We start from the raw sequence: 17040 nt of genomic DNA, 5'->3' as shown, positions 1-17040 counted from the left end.
AACTCGGCGTCTAGCAAAAACATCCCAAAATACACCCAAGCAGCCCAGCAGCACACCCCACGATGCCGTGCGTGTGGGGCCAAGGAGCAGACCTGAGCTGGGAGGCAGCGGAGGATGAGGAAGGGGCCTGGGGGGCCTCGGCCGCGCCCTGAGACGCCCGCACTCGGGCCTGGTACAGCCTCTTAGCCAGGTCCTGCTCATACTGCCTAACATCGTCCTCTAGGCCATAGGGCCTGGGCCCCGCAAGGTAGGGGGAGGGGGGGATAGGATGAGGGGAGACACCATGGTAAAGGAAGAATATGTGGAGGAAAGGAAGGAATAGAAACAGAAAAAAGGGAAGAAAACCAAAGAATGGAAGGTAAAACACATTTAGGAAAGCTGGGAATAATAAATAAGATCCATATTTTTTAGACACAAAAATAGTCAGAAAGAAGACGAACTAACCACACACAGGACGGTGTTGACACAAAGAATGACCTAGGAGATTTTATTTGGGTTGGCTGCACATGGGACTTCTAGGCAAATAAACTGAACCCTGTTACTGACCAGTGTGACAAAGTCTTATTGACACTCACTGTTGGTGAGCTTTGACATGGTAAAGAACATTTTGCATTTTCAATATTTTATCATGATACTACTAAAATGTTTGAATCTATATCATCTGATTCAAATATATGGGTTATTGCACGTGTGAACTCTAGTTTGTAAAGAGAAAGCTCGACATTGTGTGTGTCAGTGTGGAAGAAGCAAAGTAGGTCAAAGCCTTGAAGGGATCAGGTGGTAAAACTAATGTGCAAAAGACACTTTCCCTATTTCCCCCGGTTCATTACCCCAAATTAGTTTTGCATCACTAGAGCATGACAGTTTAAAAAAAAAAAAAAAAAAAAAGGGGTCATGATTGTGTCAATTCTGAAATGGTTGATCAAGTTACTAGAGGTTTCGTCAGCTGAGAAAAAACGTCACTGACCTTTAATATTTTAATTCAGCAATTTCAGTTATTTATTTTTTTAAATGATTAAACACCTTCTTTTTGAACCACGGCCAAGCTGCTATCACACTGAATTACACTGCATTAAAAAAAAAATTTGTAAATCGATTCATACTTTCTTTGACACATCCCCATTTATATCTAATTAAAAGAGATATAAGCTGTGGACAAAGGCAAAATAAAGATAATAAACATTAAAAAAACAAAACAATAAGAGCTGATTAGCCATTTTATCTGGCTAGTGAGAAAGCATTCTATTTACCGTGCTGCCCTCCACATGGCTCTCTTCTCAGCCTCCAGAGCTCGTTTCTCAGCAGGGGACATGTCTCTGTCGGGGGACACCACCAGCTCAGGACTCTGCAGCAGAAGTCTCTCTTGATGCCTGCGCTCGGCTTTGGCTGTGCGGATGGGAGCCGCCGTCTCCCCGGAGTACGCTGGGATCAGACTGACAACACGCACAAGCAGACGTTATAATGAGAACAGTGACAAAAACAACAGCAGAGAGACATTCAAAGACGCCATGTGTTAGGGATAGGCGGTTATAATATACTGTATCCTGGAGTATTTATAAATAGCAACAGTATTTCTTTATTACCGTCATGAAAAAATCTGCTGCGTAATGTGTACAAGTCTATAATAAATGCATTAAGAGTGTGTGTCTGTGTCAGGAGCACCAGCACCAATGCCTGTGTCTGAAGATGATATAAAGGTAACTTCAACATGATTAATCATTGTAATGTTCGGCAAGAAAAAGGTATTATCTGTCGGTAAAAAGTTTAAAGGGATCAAAAATCAGATACTGCCGAACCCCAATGTGTGCCATTTAATTACCCAGTCATGGAGTTGGGCCTCTGATCGTGCCTGAAGCTGTCCTCCAGTGAATTCCTCTGAGAGTCACCTTTGCCATCAACGGAGGAAGGTCTACACACACACACACACACACACACACACACACACACACACACACACACACACACACACACACACACACACACACACACACACACACACACACACACACACACACACACACACACACACACACACACACACACACACACACACACACACACACAAAGCCATTAGCGAAGGAACTGAAAAAACAACAACATTTCAAGCAGTAATACTATACAGCTTCTCACCCTGAGCCGTAGTAGCTGGGTGGTGTGGCGGTGTAGTTTGGTGGGGTGTTACAGTGCGGGGATGGGCTGGATACTGGCTCCACGTTGTACTCTACTCCGTCCAGCAGCACTTTGCCTGAGGCCTTCATCTGGGCCATCTGCTTAGCCAGGTCCTCCTCTTCATCCTCCTCGTCTTCATCCATCAGGTACTCACGCGCCCGCTGCTGGAACTTCATCTCTGGGGACAAACAGACAGGTTAGTAAGCAGGTAAAGCCAAGTCACATGTTTATATTGGTTATATACAGTGTATGGTTATTATATGGAAGGATGCTCAAGGAGAAACAATGGAAATGTACCTTCTTCCTCCCTCATTTTCTTGAGGTCATCCTCTCCAACTAGAGAGACTCGGGGTTTGGGTTTTTCAGGAGTCTGCGCCTTCACGTCAATCTCAAAATACTTCTGTCTGTCTCTGAAGGAGCGCTGCTCTGGGCTGCTCTTTCCAGTCGGAGAAGGAGTCTGTAGGGTTACAAGAACAGAATACAAATGAAAATTAATAAAATCATTAAAAGGTAGAGTCAGTGATTCTGGAGAAAGCTTGTTGTCAAAATCACTTCTTGTCATAATAAGTTATTATCATCTCATGATCTGCTTCTTGTCTGTAATGTGTGCACACGCTGAAAAATAAATGTGATTGTTAATACACAACCTTGGCTCTGTAAACAGGCATGTTGCGATGGTGGGCCGCATTTCTTTACATACCAGTATACAGAGAATAGGCTGTGTAGTATAAGCACCAGATTGTTTTTCATTGTGGACTGGTGAAGAGATATTCACTGATTTGGACAACAGCATTGGCCAGAATCACTGATTCCACCATTAAGTGCTGAAACGATAGCACCTGCAATTTAACAAATGCCAATATTTGAAGCTAAGATGTTAATTTTTTATTGCTATTGGCATTGCTGCAAAGCGATTTGCCAAAAGAGGAGAAAATGAGTGACCAAGAAGAAAGAAAAAAAAACAGCCATTGAAACAGAAACCGTCACCATTAAGCCGATTTAAGATCAATTAACTGGCAGTCCCTTTACTGACAGACGTAGCATGGCCGTCTCCCACCACCGGTCAAGCCAAGCACACCGTAGCCCAGACAGAGAGCGGGGCTGCTGCAGAGGTGGCGCAGGCGGTGGGTACCTGCAGTTCCATGGACGGCCTGGAGAAGCGAGGCACTGCTGCCAGGCTCATATAGTCCCGACGGTCAGCTGAGAGGGAGGGCCGGGGGGAGATCTCACCCGTCACACCCTTACCAGCTCTCTCCTGACCCACTATGTCATCATCAAACACCTCGTTGTGCAACTCAGGCTGAAAAGGCCACAGAGGTTGTCACCAGACTGTCACACTAACACTACTAAGGCCTGAGGTTGTTTTTTGTTTTGTTTTTTTTCATCATGTATCCACACATGGAGCCATATTTTGTTCTTGCAGCAGCATATTTGATATTTTTCTCTCAAATACAGTTATAAATACGTTTGAGAAAGACTTCCAGACAAGTCTTACTGGGAAAATTCCCAAGATATATTGTAAGTTCTAGGAGAAGGGAGACCTCATATAAGAAGCACTTTTTCTTTGGTCAATAAAAGATCCAGCCTGTCTGTTTCGTTGGTTAAGGCTTTGGGAGAAACTTTGGACTCGTTTTCACTTGTCGTAAATGAAGTTCCTCCATGGCAGTAAAACCCTTTACACAAGCAATTTGAAACTTCTACAATTTCCTAAAAACTAGTGTGGCAAACCAAACTGTTAAAAAACACACACCACAAACAGACATCATAAAACTAGCTAGTCTAGCAACATGAAGGCTACAAACAAACTCATTATTCAACACTGGTACCATCTTCAATTGAATGTCTAGTCTTTGAATGACAACCCTAGAAAAACAACGATCTAATCCTTGAATATTGTCCAATGCTTTAGCTTTTATTTATTTTTTATATGTCTTGCTCAACGTGTTCACTCACCTCAGGTGAAGGGTGCATTGGGCTGAAATTGTTCCTCACACCGTACAGGTCCTGTAGGGCAGAGTAGGATGAGCATTAGCAAGTAAAGTTTAGTAAACTCAGACTGAGGACAAGGACATGGAGACAGTGCAGGCAAGACAGTTAGCATCTGGGATACAACATGTAAAAAGAGGGACTGAATATTAGTACACGCGCCACACACGGATGGACCAATGGATCAAGACTCGACACCAGTATGAACAGATGATGGCACTGGAGTACAAAAACCAACGATGAGCGCATTCCACACGTCACATCACGTCACAGCCCCCCGACACGGTGCAGGACATCCTGCTCCAGGAGGGAGAAGGGGGGGGGGGACCAACCAATCAGCACAGCATGCTTTTTGTCATTTTGACCCGGGCATTTTCCGGGCAGCTCGGCCTACCTGCGGCGGCTCCAGCACTGCCAGCGAGCGAGGCACGGCGGCAAACGCCTTGTATGCCTGCTTGACATTCATGGGGAACTCGTCGGGCGTGGTGGGGGAGGGAGCGCGAGGCTGTAGGGAGGGGGGAACCATGGAGGGAATGGGGTCGGTTCATATGGTGTAAGACAGACAGAGACATGGAGGAAAGGGTAGACTATGAAAAAACCAGCAAAGTTGAAGAAGACTGTGTAGGGAAGAACAGGTGAACAAAATGGCAGCTGGTTCCATGTGTGAGAGAGAGGAGGGGGTGGGGGGGGGAGTATGCCAGAGAGGGACAGACAGACAGTAGGGCCTCTAGGAAGTTCAAAGCCATGACTGATTTGTTTCAGTACGAGCTTCTTTGTGAAATCAGGAAAGACCTGACATGAAATAGCTGCTTCGTTATTTACCAATCCAACTATGCTGCTTGCCAAAGGAAAAGATAGTGGTAAGTGCAACGTTTCAGAAGGCGGCAAGAAGGTACGATCTCTTGATGGATGCTCCATTTTCGGGTAGCCTTCCTACACCTAACCTCTAAGGTGTGCCTGGGGGGGGGGGGGGGGGCAATGAGAGCAGCACCTGCATATATTCAACTCCTTTGCGTTATTTAAATACAAGTCTTCCTTTCTTTGGTTCTAGCCTCTTTAGAAACATTCTTGTGCCGTTATCATCTGCATCTCTGCTGTACTAACTGTGAGATCCCACTTGAGTGTTATTATGGAGCAGGTGGCACGGAGCGGAGAGAGTGGACAGAGAACAGCACTATGTGGTGGTGAGGGGTCTTACAGAGGTGTTGGAGGAGTTGAAGGGGGAGGGGCCATGCTGGAAGGGGTTGGGACTGTGGCCTTCCGGAGTGGCGGGGGAGGTGGTCGGCCGCACAACGCGCCCCATTGGCTGGATGGCACCTGGCCGCGTCTGGGGGGAAAAACCAATGACATTTTAATACAAGAGGTCAGTCTAGCCAGTCTTGAAATATAATCTGAAACACCAAACTTTATGATAAATGACAACAACAAAAATTGATGGGAGCTAATGGTGTGATCAGTTCAACTCTAAGCTACAGTTAATTTTTTCAATCTCACTGATGAGACACTCACTGGAGATGAAGTGTCGTCCCTGGCATTAGTAGGAGTGGAGGTGTAATGAATGTTCGCCTGCGAAAAAAAGAAAGAACATATAACAATGACAAAATAATAAATTGAACGAATCGGCGGAAAATTCCTCAGTTTTCACACAGTCGATCACTTACAGTTTTTTCCCGATTGCTAACCCACAGTGGGCACAACTGTAGCTCAATGTGCAAAACTCTAACTACAGTATGCACTACCAAAAGTCACTGGAGCTGAACAGTTCACTTCACCTGCAAAATAGGCTCAGTGCAGCAAACACTATGAACCAGCCTCATTGAGATAACACACACTGTCACTCAGAACACACTCAGAGTATAAACACTAGCATCAAACCCCAATACACAAATTACAAACTTTTCATTTTTACAGTTTTGAATAATTTGAGTTACTTCACACAAATAAAGTAAACATTTATTTGAGGAAAGAGTGAAATTAGTTCACATGAAATTGTTTATTAACATACCAGTTATGTTTAGGTAAACAAAAATAAATGAAGATCAGAAGTTTGCTTCAATAGATACATATTTTTATTTATTTTATTTTATTGATAACATTTCTAAATGTAGTATGTATCTGTGTAAATATTCTATAATTGTAATACAGAAATCAATTCCTGTTATGTTCATATTTACTGTAGGGGTGCAACTCGATGAAAAACGATCTAGAGTTTGGTCCACATGAACCGCTGCTGTGCATAGTGTAGTTAGAGTTTTGCACTTGTCGTTCCAGTTGTGCCCACTGTGGTTTAGCGATCGAAAAAAACTGTACTGGAGCGCCTTTAGGATGATGCCAGGCCAAGACACCATCAATCAATGCAAAACCACCAGGTTTACCTTGAGATAATTTGATCCCCAATTGTGGGACCTTTGTTACATTGTTCCAATGTTGTATCTCAATTCCTCTTCAAGTATTCACTCTAGACTTTTAATTTTGCTCAAGGGAAAAGTGGATATTGTATCTTGTTACTGCCTTGTGTGAGAATATGATGCCACAGCTGGTCAGTGTAGGCAATGACATTTGAGACCATCAGTCAAAAATCAATTTCTACACATCCAGTGTACAGGAGGCAAAGCATACAGTAAGTATTCAGCTGGCCATGAGAAGCAGTCACATGCTTTTAAGACTGGTAGGACCGTGGCAGACAGGGTAGTTGAACTAGTTAGGTTTGATCAACAGATAGGAGGGCTCAGAGCAGCCGACGCATATGCTTAAACATTTAAAAAAAAAATCCAGGCCAGAGCAAAGGGCCATGAGACCCACTTACGAAGCGGGTGTCCCTGCCTGAACACACAGAGCTGTCGGAATAGTGGTGGCTGGTCTACGGTTGGGAGGAAAGGTCAAAAATGTCAAAATACCTATTCTGCAGCGATAACAGTGACTCATGGAAAAGGAGAAAATAAGAAAACAGATGGCACGGGAGTAGATGATAAATACTAGTGATAGTACTGGGTGTTGGGGCTTCTCACCGGTTGAAGCGAGGGAGAGTACGGTGCTTCTCTGATTGGGCTTTCCGTCCTGGTGAAATCAGAAGGCGCCGACTGAAAAAACACCAAACACACAGTTAAACAGCTGCTCTTGCTTTCACTCAGTTGCACAGTGTTGTAAAGAAATACCAAAACAAGATTCACTGGTTAGACTTAATGCAGTAGAGAACTGATACACCAGTTCTCTACAGTCTTTTAGTCCTGTAGAGAACTGATCTTCCAGTAAATTCAACCAACACACAAGCTCTGGCTGATAATTATGCATTTTTCTGTGCGTCTTGCAAGTCGTGTTCTCTCATGACTTATGTTATGACCTCCTTCGCAGCTGTTTGGGACAGACATTCCTGGGAATCGTGAGTGCAAATACCTCATGGGGTTCCTCACAGCAAAAACATGCGCCGGTTCAGCAGATTCAAACACACAACCTCGACTCACAATTTCTTTGACGAGATTTTTTTTTTTTATATAATCTTTTTTTTCAAAGAACACATTCATCCTCTGCAATGAAACAGTCAAGCAAACACCAACAAACCCATGTGAAGTGATTAGATATCCAATGGGACTAAATATGTCCTCTCCACTTCCCAAGAGGCTAAGGTGATTAAAGTGCAAACACAACATTGACATATAAGTTGATATTGTGAAAAGAGTTGCTTATTTACAACGCTTCAAAAGGGACACAAGTAAACCCAAAAACAAACTGTGCGCGGTAACACACCATGCTGCCTCCAAACCACACTCAGGCAGGCGGCTTGCCTTGTTGCTGAACAACCAGGGCTGAAGTTGGCCCTTTTTCCCGTAGCCCACGGGAGGTCCCGACAGGATCCTCTCTGCGGCTGGAAGGCCCTTTCCTTTGCGATTGGCCACCAGGAAAGGGTTCTCTTTGAAGCAGATAGGCTGAGAGTCCACCATATTTTCCTCCTCATCCTCGGCTGCAAATGTTGATGAATTAATGGTCGTTGATGAGCCCATGCTGTCGGTCATGGAGGTTCCATTAGGGGAGAACTGGGATCCCTGAAGATAATCCTGTTCTGTGTTCAAACCAGGGCAGGACTCGGGGTCCATGTGGCAGAGGGGTTTTGCGGGGTGGGTTAAGGTGAAGCCTAGAGGCTCTAAAGGGGCTCCGTACTGGGCCGGTAGGGGGGCCTCCATTGGAGCGGTCACACTTACACAAGTAGAGAACTGGACAGGAAAGAGGGAGGACAGATACAGTAAACTCACATACTCAAAGTTTGAAAAACAATAGAGGAGAAAGCAGGTGAAATGAAGGGATACTCTAGTTTAACTACATATTTGTATAGGTTTCAATCAGCTTTGATTACACTGTTTACCAAAGTAATTGCAGAGACATAGGAACACTGTGGCGTAGCTACAACAGGGCAAACAAACTCAACCATTAACTACCACCAACATTTTAAACTATACGCGTTTTCCTTCAAATAAAGCAACCACATCATGTTGGGTGCACTGACTCTAACCCCCCCTATCCGCTTTACAAACTACATGTAGGCCAACTATTCTAGTACAGTAGGTCAAAGTTAAATAAGGAAGTTGGTCTGTAACTGTAATGGATGTTGGAGCAGTTCCTGTAATCATTTTACTGTTTGCTTGCTACAATATCAAGATCAAACTTGGAACCAACCAGATTTTCCCTTTGAGTGTAGTTGTAAATAGTGTGTGAAAATAGATCGACAAAAGCAGAAGTTTACTTTTACATAAGATGAGCAGAATAGTAATTCCCTTGTGTCTATCAGAATGATTTGTTTCTATAAATAGACACTCAAGCCCCTGACTGCTAAGATAGTGTCTCAGTGCCAGTCATTCATGACACATTACTGCAGACCAGGCTCTTAGCCTATATGCCTTAAATAACCATATTATCAGATCAGGGAGACATTCGGGCTCCAGCACACCTTCCACCCATACTGTACTGAACACAGTGGACGGGTGATGTCACTGAATATAAGCAACGTTAAACCCGAGCCATGTGGAGAAATCTGATGCTGGAAGTGCAAACTAGGTTCAAACCCAACACTGACAAATACATCTGAAAAAGCCTTAAGTAGACCCAGATAACCGAACAATGTCTGGAACGTATTCAACGCAACCTTGACATATTTGGTCTAAGAATACAACATGCATTGTGGGCCAGTAACGTGGCTCTCTACATGCTGACTGTAAGAGTCAGTGGTTTGATGAGGGTCAGTGGGATGGAATGTGAATGAGTGCCCTTTTGGCTCTGACACAGACTGTGAGGGACAGCTGGGGTTTCGGTGCGAGAGCGAGAACCGGCATGCCAACGCACTGAGCTGGACACGCTGGGAAGGAACTCAATCATTTGAATCGCTCCCTACTGTACAACAACGCAGTAAGTGCTTCTCAGAAGAACAGCTACACTGCTTTAATTAGCAGAATAGATCATATTTAAAAGATGACCAGTTTTAATCTGAGCCCTGAAAAAAAAAGTTTGCAATTTTCACAAGTTTAAAAGGTTTCCAGTATGTTTTATAAATACATAATAAACCAAAAGTTCCTTTCAACACAATGGTACATAGTTTTACTCTCAACCCCTCCTTTTCTAGTGATGTTGCAAAAGCTAAAAGGCAGCTCTATGCAGCACGTCATAACCAACAGGTAACAAAGATTGGGCAATTTACAGCATTTTAGTTCATTTCACTTTAAAAAAAACATTACATTTGGTATTTTTTATAACCCAATGTTTTCAAAAAAAAACACCACTAGTTTTTAAGCTAAACTTTCTGTAACAACTATCACAAAGTGATCAAGGGATGTACAGTTTGAGCAGGGCCACGTGTGCTGGAGCAGAAGATCTAAGACACAAGCATTAACAGCTGCTCATGAAAAGTAGGCTAGTTTCTCATAGTCAATCTAACAGGTTAAATCTAGAAGTAGGGCAACAAGACCAGAGTCATGCAAGCAGCCTATGTAAAGTTTATGAAAATTGGAAGCAGAATTAACATTTAGTCTTCCTTTCGTTCTTGGACTAAAAACTACAACTATAACTACAAAATCAAAAAAATCTTCACCTAACTCAGACACACAGTTGGATGAAGATAAAGTTGAGAGAATGAATAAAGACACAAGACAAACACAAGACAGAAATGAATAGACCTAATACCTTTAGGATGGTAACAGGACAGCGCCGTTAAGTCCACTCAAACGTACTCCTCAGAGGACTTTGGGAATTCCAACTGACACACTTGGACGTTGCCCTCCCTCCCCGTCTAGCACCCCACCCACACCGAGAGCCTCCATCCAATTCAGAGCCCGATGCAGGTTTAAAATACCGCTGTGGAAAGGCCGTTTGATAGTGGGCAGCTGTCCCCTTCCCCCCATCTTGCCACCTCTCACACACACACACACACACACACACACACACACACACACACACACTCACACTCTTTTTATCAACCGTGACAGTGCCGGCCCTCTGGCCATGCTTCCTTTCAATGCCACCTTCTTACGCACTCCTTAGATCCTTCCAGTTGTCTTTTTCCCCACAGTCTGGTCCATTCTTTTTTTTCTTCTTTTGTGGTGTCTTGTTCTTTACTTCACTCTGTAAGAGCTTGGTCCTTTTCCCAAACTTCTTCATCTTTGATCCGTACTTGATATTCATGTTTTTTCCACTTTAGGTTGCTCTTGTTAATTGAAGTAGGACACAATCACATCACACTGTCAGTGATGTGATATGTCATATGGGTTTGGCCTTGAAACCACCATCCATATAATGTTGACTTGAGGGTTATGCACATGGCAGGAGGTTAAGATTCCTGCTCCTTGAAGGGGGCAACTGGTGGGCTCTGGGTCAATCAGTTTCCCAGGGTATAAACACAACGGATTCTACAAGGAGGTCCATTCTGAGCCATGAATTCCATTTTCACCATTAATCACAAAGAAATACAAGCAATTTACAACTTGAGAGTATTGCTCAAGTACCTTTTCATTCATTTAGTGTGTATCTTCAACTGCTGGCTAATGAAATGATTCTTACCCTGTTGACTTTCTGCAGACTGGTGGTGGGCAGCGCTGCCAGGGTTTTGTAGTCAAGTTTTAGAGGTCCAGTGCCCATGTTCTAAAGAGATAAATAGACACAGATGAGACAGAGACTAGACTGAGGTTCATCACATAACAAGCAATAATCTATCCAAAGTAAATTTGTTTTACGAGAGGATAATATGTATTGAATTGTTAAAGAACAAGTTTGACTGTGGCTTTAGACTGATGTATTCACGTAAAACCAAGAGAAGATTTCCCCTAAAAGGCCAGGGATGAGCAAAACATGGTCAAATCCTGTGGTGTTTCGGGTCGGAAGGTTGTCTCCAGACCTGCCGATGAGGAGTGTCTCACCTCAGTCTCCTCTTCTAGCAGGCGAGTTGCCTCCTCGCGCTCCAAACGCATACGCTCCTTCACCAAGAAAAGAAGAGGAAGAGGAGGAGGAGGAGGAGGAGGAGGAGGAGGAGGAGGAGGAAGAGGAGAGGACAGAAGGGAAGACACCCAACCACACACACAGCCACACAGTGATGCAATGAAGTGGAATATGGAGGTTTTACAGTAGGAGGAAAGGGGTGTTACAGTAGTAGAAGTGGAGAAAAAAAACGGTGGATACGTGGTATGGAGATGGGGTGATTGGATGATTTGTATCACACCAAACACACCGACGGTAAAGGAGAGAGGAGAGAAAAAACAGAAGGGAAGGAAAGGATAGAATCCGCACACGTTAGAAAGTTCTCTATTCATTAGTTATGGGTGCAGAAAAAAGCATGCAAGGTGGAACATTGTAGGAATGGTTCTGTCAAACACAATACCCACACAGGGAGAAGCTTCATTCACCCGATAACAGGCCGACCTGAGCTTCTGACTCTAAACCTCCACCCTGCACTATTGTGTTTGGCATTTTTCTGAGCTATGACGGAGCAAAAATTTAATTATCTTCTCTTAATGTATTGCCGTCTATTTCTGATCTGACAAATACAATTTTACCTCTAGCCTCCCCATAAACAGAAAAGGATTTTTTAGTTTCACTCACCACTTTCTCCATTTCTTCTCGCTCCCACTGTGATGTCTCTCTCACCATCTCAGACTCCTGGGGAAGAGATTTAACATCCTTACAATCTCACAATTCATCCTTTAAATCAGAGCAGTTCACTATACAAATTATCATCCGACTGTGTGTGCGCTGACTAAAGTTGTACGACAACAAAGCCAAAGTGTGCCGAAGAACAACAGAAACCAGCATTCAATAAAGCAACGAGCCCCTACATTCCTTCAGTACGGGCAGTCTCCCAAAAGCTAATCTGGACAAAATAAACAACTGTGTTGGCGCTTTCTGGGTGCTGTAGTGAAAAGATGGCTATGTGTGGTGTGCGCGGTTGGAGTCAAAGTCGCGCTGTCGTTGAAAACTCCACCTGCTGACACCAAACTGCTGCGGAAGCACAGTGTTGCATTGAACAAAACATCTGATTCACGTGTTGACGTGACCACCGCTGCTGTTACAAAATTTGCCAAAGTGATTCCTGGTATGTGGATGAATGGGGTGTGCTGTTTGCTTCCCAGTGTACAAACCAACACTCATCACTTATTTCAGGAATTTTGAGCTTTGTCCAGCCTACACAATACGCACACAACCTTAAATGCACTCATGTTAACTCTGATATTTATGTTTAAAAACCAGTGTATGATCTGTATTGTACCTTCTGCATGATCTCCATCTCCTCTGGGCTCAGGTCTCGGTCTATAGAAGAGATGCTTTCCATGCTGTTCTTACGGACGATGCCTGTTGCAAATGGGTTGGCGATGATTCCGGGAGAAGCCTGGAAACGGACCAAAAACAGAGTTTTGTTTAAGAATTTAACCAATAATGGTCTATTTATTGATATGTTCATCTATCTCAGTCGACATAAACTTTATTCAAGGTCATTTTAGTTCATTCTATACAATGACACTCATTTCATGTGGATGTTTAACCCACAGTTTATAGTTTTCTTTTGATGGTGTGTGAAAACATTTTGTGCAAATCAAACTACTCATGTTGTCTCACCTCCACAGTAGACACTTTCTGTGGGTCGAAGCCGTCACACACCAGCATGCCCAGAGAGTCTCCTACAGCTCGGAGCACACGCACAGCCTCCGTGTGCGTCATCCCTAACAGACTGTGGTTGTTCACCTCAAGGATACGCATTCCAACTTGCAGTCGGGCGTCTCTCGCTGCGGCACCGCTCGAACTCACCTGTTTGAATATAAACCAATGTTCAGGTAAATTGATGATAACAACTGCCTGGGATTCGATAACAATATCTTTGTATTTAGGTCTATTCATAAGAATATCTACTGTATCAATCACTTTCAAAACTTTGCCCTTGCTACGTCAACAAACTAACCACTTTTTTTCTGAGTAGCGATTTGCATTGACTGTTTTCAGAACTCTTACGCAATCCCAACAGATGGCTGGTGTAGCTAAAGATAAAAAGGTAAATTCATTTGGCTCCAAAAGTTGTGGCATATGAGAGAGTTTCGGGACCTTAGAGATGAAGATGCCTTCATCGGTGGCGTCAAAGGGGTTCCCTGCATGACCCTTTGCCCCTCCGCGAATACTGATGCCAAGCTTCTCCCCTTGCTGCTTCTGGATCACAATTTCCTGCAGTGATAAATGCACAGCTTGTGAGATGTCCAATGGTAGACCTTCGTCAGTGAATGTATATTGGTCTTGAGTTGACGGGCTCACCTGCATCCCAGGCGGTGAAGGGTCCCTCCGCACTAACATACGGATCTCCTGCTTGTTGGCCAGCAGTGCCCGTACAGCTTCCTGGTGTGTGGCGTGACGCAGGTCGATGGCGTTCACTTCTAATATTCGGTCCCCCACACGCAGTCCGCTTTGACAGGCTAGACCGTGAGGGATCACCTGATGATGACATGGGCAAAGGAAAGTAAGACACAACACGTATAACAGGAGACGCAAAATGACACATTTGGAAAACAAGGGAATTGAGCAACTCTTTAATTGAGTTTTACCTTTGAGATGAACACCCCAGGTTCATTGATGCCGAATGGGTGACTGGCATGATCGCTGCCTCCCACGATGCTCAGGCCTAGAGGGCCGCCTGACTTCAACAGGATCACTTCCTGTTTAGATTAGAGAGAGAAAATGTGAGATTTGAAGATTCAAGCCTTAAATGGTGAAATGGAGTCAGCAATTCTGGGGAATGTGCGTTGTCACTTTTCATCAAAATCAGAGAATGTCTCCTCACGGTCTGCTACATGTACGTACTGTGTCTGCTAAAGAAAAAAATCCAGGGAGGAGATATTCACAGATTTTTTGACAAAGCTATTCAAGCGTTCTTCAGAATTGCTGACACCACCTTTAATCATGTCTACATCTCTACTTTGTCTATTAAACACAAACCAATCTTCTGCATGTACAGCTCTTGCCTTACAGAAGCTACTTTAAAAAGGTATTACCGTTGCATTATTGACAAAAGGGATAATACAGCTGACAGCGGGTAATAACAGCCTACACTCTACAGGGCACTATAGTTCAAGTTGGACCAAGCCTTCATACCATACGCCATCTTCTTTGGAACTGGACAGCATTAAGGAGAAGGCAGGGGCCAAATGAGCACACATTAATGCAGCTGAATGCATTAATGGAGCTTAGAAAACTAAAAAGCAATTCAATATACTAAAGCCGCTGCTAAAAGGTCTCACCTCGATGGGATACTCGTCCTCCATTTGGCTGAGGTGAGTGCCCTGGTTGGACAGGCCTTCCTCGTCCTGGTCTGGTGAGTCAGAGGGCTCTGGGGGCGGAGGGGAGTGGGCTCGGGCCCTGGACTGACCTGGAGAGCCCCCCGGAGCGTTGGGGTCTCGCTCCACCAGGAGGGTGATGGTGGGGGAGGTGCCGGTAAGAAGCGCTACTGCCTGGTCATGCCTGGCCTCTGTCATGTCTACACCATTGATCTGGATCGACAGTAAAACCAACCACGGAGGGTGTCAGCCCACCAGCACGCTCCCAATGAAAAGCGGCCACATTTTTGCCATTGGCACAATGAAAATCAGTCTTTTCTACTCAGATTCTACACCTTGACTATTGATTTAACATCTAAGACAATCAGATAGTTAATGCACTTTTTTGTGATGAGTGTTTGTGAGTGAACTAAAGTGAGTACTGTTATTTGAAGAAGATCCCCAACACCTAAAGAGAGCAATAGGAACAGGCAGAGAGGGAGCGGGGGGATAACAGTGGGCTGCTGCAGCTAATTTAGGCTGGTAGAACAATCCTACAGGCTACAAGCAAGCAAAACTATTTTTATTTTCCTTAAAAAGTACTGAAGATCCCTGAAGTCAGCTCAAAGTGGTTTGTGTTGTTATCTTTTAATGTTAGCAGTTCAAAAGTAATTTTTTTAACCATATTGCCATTGTTTACTTAAAAAACATGTAGAAGTGTGTAGCTTCCTCCAAATATTTGTTCTTAAGTCAACAAAGGCAAGCAAAGAAGTCATGTGAAAAGTGTGCCATTGCCATAAAGAGTGATTCTATCTTTAGTTTTTGCGAACTTTTTTTTTTTTTTAGATTAGGGGCAAGCGTTCAGGCAAACACATTCCTAAACCCTGTCCGAAGTGACAAGCAGAGGTCAGCTCTAACTCGACAGTACCGGCTCTTACCACCGGGCTGATATGCTACCGTGCCCGCTGCCATGGTAACACACATGTCTACCATTTCAGCAGGACGACAAGCTCAGCCCACTCAAACCCAACACCACACCCACCACCACCGAGCAGGTTAGGAGATGCACTTCATATATTAGTGAGCAAGCCAATAAGGAGGGAGTGAAAAACAGAGAGAAAAGAGCCTACAAATAGACAGAGGAAGAAGAGAGGAGAGCAAACCCAGAGAGAAAGCAAAGAGCATAGTCTAGAAAGTTCGTTTTAAATTTGCACTAAAGAAAAGGTTAACAGTAGGAGCAGTTTTACATTGGCATATTGGGAGAGGAACCTTAGGACGCATTGAAAATCCACTATTATCAATTGAAAAACTGTGCATGGGTGTCACTAGATTTAAAAAATAAAATGCAACGCAAGTCGTGTTGACAGAAAAAGGGAGAGCAAAGCCGAGCTTGGGGTGTGAGCAGCAGAGGAAAGCATGGAGAGGCAAGGCAGGTTTGAATTAGTATGAGAGGACGGTATTAGCATTCTGTCTGATGTGCAAGAGTTTTCAGGCATGTAGATTAGTCAAGTTAGTTTGAGCTGTCTTAGAAAGGGCAAGACACTTTGGTGATGAGAGCAGTCAGTGTAATGGACATACATTACATTGTTAATAGACAAACAAACAGCAATAATGACATTTATGAAATGTTTCTTTTACATTGCTTAAAATAGGACTAAGACCTAGACAACTAAAGAGTATCATTAACAGCCATCATTTATATTTAGCCCCCCCCCCCGAAAAATACTACTTCAACCCATTCATAAATCCCTACCACTAAAGAGAAAAAGGAGAAAAACTAGATTGTTCACATTCTCAACGCCATACAAATATTGCAAAGGAAACCCTGTTTTGAACACGCTGAATACAAAGATGTCCAGATGGAGATGTGGAGGAGATGGGCAGTACTCACAGAGAGCACCCTGTCGCCTACATGCAGCGTGCTGTCTCTGTGCGCCGCGCCACCTTCTGCGATGCGAGAGATGTAGATTCCCTAAAAACAGACAAGAATCATTGTCCAACTGTTTTGTGCCTTTGTGCTTAGATTACTCAGTATTACTATAGGCTATCCAAGAGTTTTTTTTTTAACTAATAAAAACTAAGTTTAAAATATGTTGCTAATTAGATACATAGATACTGTAAT

The 17040-nt window shown here is 43.8% G+C and overlaps 1 protein-coding gene across 14 annotated transcripts in view; it reads right to left on the bottom strand.

The window, feature by feature from the left end:
• Positions 1-17040, bottom strand: part of scrib (scribble planar cell polarity protein) — a 69162-nt gene that overhangs the window by 7204 nt on the left and 44918 nt on the right. For 7 of the 14 annotated variants that reach the window (XM_080050230.1, XM_080050240.1, XM_080050236.1 and 4 more), the window contains 19 exons: positions 16810-16890; positions 14904-15152; positions 14211-14321; positions 13924-14100; positions 13720-13836; positions 13240-13428; positions 12893-13012; positions 12229-12285; positions 11550-11606; positions 11194-11274; positions 7164-7235; positions 5665-5721; positions 5354-5482; positions 4123-4173; positions 3302-3469; positions 2467-2626; positions 2131-2347; positions 1820-1909; positions 1251-1433 (listed from right to left, as the gene is read on the bottom strand). In XM_080050230.1, the coding sequence (XP_079906356.1) occupies positions 1251-1433; positions 1820-1909; positions 2131-2347; positions 2467-2626; positions 3302-3469; positions 4123-4173; positions 5354-5482; positions 5665-5721; positions 7164-7235; positions 11194-11274; positions 11550-11606; positions 12229-12285; positions 12893-13012; positions 13240-13428; positions 13720-13836; positions 13924-14100; positions 14211-14321; positions 14904-15152; positions 16810-16890 (2366 nt within the window). The remainder of the gene's footprint in view (positions 1-1250; positions 1434-1819; positions 1910-2130; positions 2348-2466; positions 2627-3301; positions 3470-4122; positions 4174-5353; positions 5483-5664; positions 5722-7163; positions 7236-11193; positions 11275-11549; positions 11607-12228; positions 12286-12892; positions 13013-13239; positions 13429-13719; positions 13837-13923; positions 14101-14210; positions 14322-14903; positions 15153-16809; positions 16891-17040) is intronic. The other 7 variants (XM_080050237.1, XM_080050238.1, XM_080050234.1 and 4 more) reach the window with 4 other exon arrangements.

This window comes from Ammodytes marinus, assembly GCF_949987685.1.
Source record: "Ammodytes marinus genome assembly, chromosome: 21".
Taxonomy (NCBI): Eukaryota; Metazoa; Chordata; class Actinopteri; order Uranoscopiformes; family Ammodytidae; genus Ammodytes; species Ammodytes marinus.
Note: the sequence above shows the minus strand (reverse complement) of the source record. Positions and strands in the feature narration are given on the sequence as shown.